The following is a 2,500-nucleotide window of genomic DNA, read 5'->3' on the forward strand; positions in this document are numbered from 1 at the left end:
AAATTAATAAAAACTGTTTAAAAAGGGAATAAAAACAAAGTAAACCTTTTAAAATTAAGAAAACCCATCTAAGCAGTAGATAATGGGAAGAAAACGTGGAAAAAATATGAAATAAATCCAAAAAAGCAAGTTTAAAAAAGTTAGACGGCGGAAAATTTTCAAAGTGTGCCGTGGAGAGGATAGGCCACAGGAGGGGTAGCCCCTAGCTACGTAATACCATGGTGGGATTTTGGTGCTACTGCGCTCAGGACCATGCCAGCAGGTTAGTAGGAAAGAGTGTTATCGGGCCGGTTACCGCACCAGGGTCCCCGGGGTGAGCCCACCCGGCCCTAGGGCTGCTGCAGGCGGGCAGAGCATGAGAGGCAGAGAGCCCCTGGAGCAGCTGATCCAGAAGCTCCGGGGAGCTGGGGAAGATGCAGGCGGGCTGATGGTGCGTGCTTTGCGGGGAGAAAACATGGGAGCATGGGGGGAAGTGCTCCATTTTAACACAGAATCAGATTCCTGGGAGTCAGGGGCGCTTCACCAGCAGCATGGCCGAGGAGGGGGCCCCTCAGGCGGGCAGAGCAAGAGAGGCAGAGAGCCCCTGGAGCAGCTGATCCAGAAGCTCCGGGGAGCTGGGGAAGATGCAGGCGGGCTGATGGTGCGTGCTTTGCGGGTAGAAACCCTGGGAGCATGGGGGGAAGTGCTCCATTTTAACGCAGAATCAGATTCCTGGGAGTCAGGGGCGCTTCACCAGCAGCATGGCCGAGGAGGGGGCCCCTCAGGCGGGCAGAGCAAGAGAGGCAGAGAGCCCCTGGAGCAGCTGATCCAGAAGCTCCGGGGAGCTGGGGAAGATGCAGGCGGGCTGATGGTGCGTGCTTTGCGGGGAGAAAACATGGGAGCATGGGGGGAAGTGCTCCATTTTAACGCAGAATCAGATTCCTGGGAGTCAGGGGCGCTTCACCAGCAGCATGGCCGAGGAGGGGGCCCCTCAGGCGGGCAGAGCAAGAGAGGCAGAGAGCCCCTGGAGCAGCTGATCCAGAAGCTCCGGGGAGCTGGGGAAGATGCAGGCGGGCTGATGGTGCGTGCTTTGCGGGGAGAAAACATGGGAGCATGGGGGGAAGTGCTCCATTTTAACGCAGAATCAGATTCCTGGGAGTCAGGGGCGCTTCACCAGCAGCATGGCCGAGGAGGGGGCCCCTCAGGCGGGCAGAGCAAGAGAGGCAGAGAGCCCCTGGAGCAGCTGATCCAGAAGCTCCGGGGAGCTGGGGAAGATGCAGGCGGGCTGATGGTGCGTGCTTTGCGGGGAGAAAACATGGGAGCATGGGGGGAAGTGCTCCATTTTAACGCAGAATCAGATTCCTGGGAGTCAGGGGCGCTTCACCAGCAGCATGGCCGAGGAGGGGGCCCCTCAGGCGGGCAGAGCAAGAGAGGCAGAGAGCCCCTGGAGCAGCTGATCCAGAAGCTCCGGGGAGCTGGGGAAGATGCAGGCGGGCTGATGGTGCGTGCTTTGCGGGGAGAAAACATGGGAGCATGGTGAAAAATTTTCAAAGTGTGCCGTGGAGAGGATAGGCCACAGGAGGGGTAGCCCCTAGCTACGTAATACCATGGTGGGATTTTGGTGCTACTGCGCTCAGGACCATGCCAGCAGGTTAGTAAGGGAGAGTGCTGGAGGTCCTGCAGCCGCACCAGAGTCCCCGGAGGTCGGCTGCAGCACCAGTGTCTCGGAGGGTGGAAAAATTTTCAGAGTGTGCCGTGGAGAGGATAGGCCACAGGAGGGGTAGCCCCTAGCTACGTAATACCATGGTGGGATTTTGGTGCTACTGCGCTCAGGACCATGCCAGCAGGTTAGTAAGGGAGAGTGCTGGAGGTCCTGCAGCCGCACCAGAGTCCCCGGAGGTCGGCTGCAGCACCAGTGTCTCGGAGGGTGGAAAAATTTTCAGAGTGTGCCGTGGAGAGGATAGGCCACAGGAGGGGTAGCCCCTAGCTACGTAATACCATGGTGGGATTTTGGTGCTACTGGGCTCAGGACCATGCCAGCAGGTTAGTAAGGGAGAGTGCTGGAGGTCCTGCAGCCGCACCAGAGTCCCCGGAGGTCGGCTGCAGCACCAGTGTCTCGGAGGGTGGAAAAATTTTCAGAGTGTGCCGTGGAGAGGATAGGCCACAGGAGGGGTAGCCCCTAGCTACGTAATACCATGGTGGGATTTTGGTGCTACTGGGCTCAGGACCATGCCAGCAGGTTAGTAAGGGAGAGTGCTGGAGGTCCTGCAGCCGCACCAGAGTCCCCGGAGGTCGGCTGCAGCACCAGTGTCTCGGAGGGTGGAAAAATTTTCAGAGTGTGCCGTGGAGAGGATAGGCCACAGGAGGGGTAGCCCCTAGCTACGTAATACCATGGTGGGATTTTGGTGCTACTGGGCTCAGGACCATGCCAGCAGGTTAGTAGGGGAGAGTGCTGGAGGTCTGGCAGCCGCCCCGGTGTCCCCGGAGGTCGGCTGCCGCACCAGTGTCCCTGGAGTTCATC

At 58.8% G+C, this 2,500-nt stretch overlaps 1 protein-coding gene across 2 annotated transcripts; it reads left to right on the top strand.

Annotated features, from left to right (window-relative positions):
* The first annotated feature begins 155 nt into the window (after positions 1 to 155).
* On the top strand, positions 156 to 2,486 carry LOC119787330. Of its 2 annotated transcripts, none has more exons than XM_038291253.1 (2): positions 156 to 362; positions 573 to 2,486. In XM_038291253.1, exons 1-2 carry the CDS (start codon positions 356 to 358, stop codon positions 1,517 to 1,519), a joined length of 954 nt encoding a protein of 317 aa, XP_038147181.1. In that variant the 5' UTR covers positions 156 to 355; the 3' UTR covers positions 1,520 to 2,486. The 2 variants fall into 2 exon arrangements, with proteins under 2 accessions (XP_038147181.1, XP_038147098.1); XM_038291170.1 differs by having other exon boundaries at positions 162 to 1,589; positions 1,786 to 2,486.
* Positions 2,487 to 2,500: the final 14 nt, after the last annotated feature.

Source organism: Cyprinodon tularosa, unplaced genomic scaffold (assembly GCF_016077235.1).
Source record: "Cyprinodon tularosa strain WSP-4 unplaced genomic scaffold, ASM1607723v1 ctg10, whole genome shotgun sequence".
Lineage (NCBI taxonomy): Eukaryota > Metazoa > Chordata > Actinopteri > Cyprinodontiformes > Cyprinodontidae > Cyprinodon > Cyprinodon tularosa.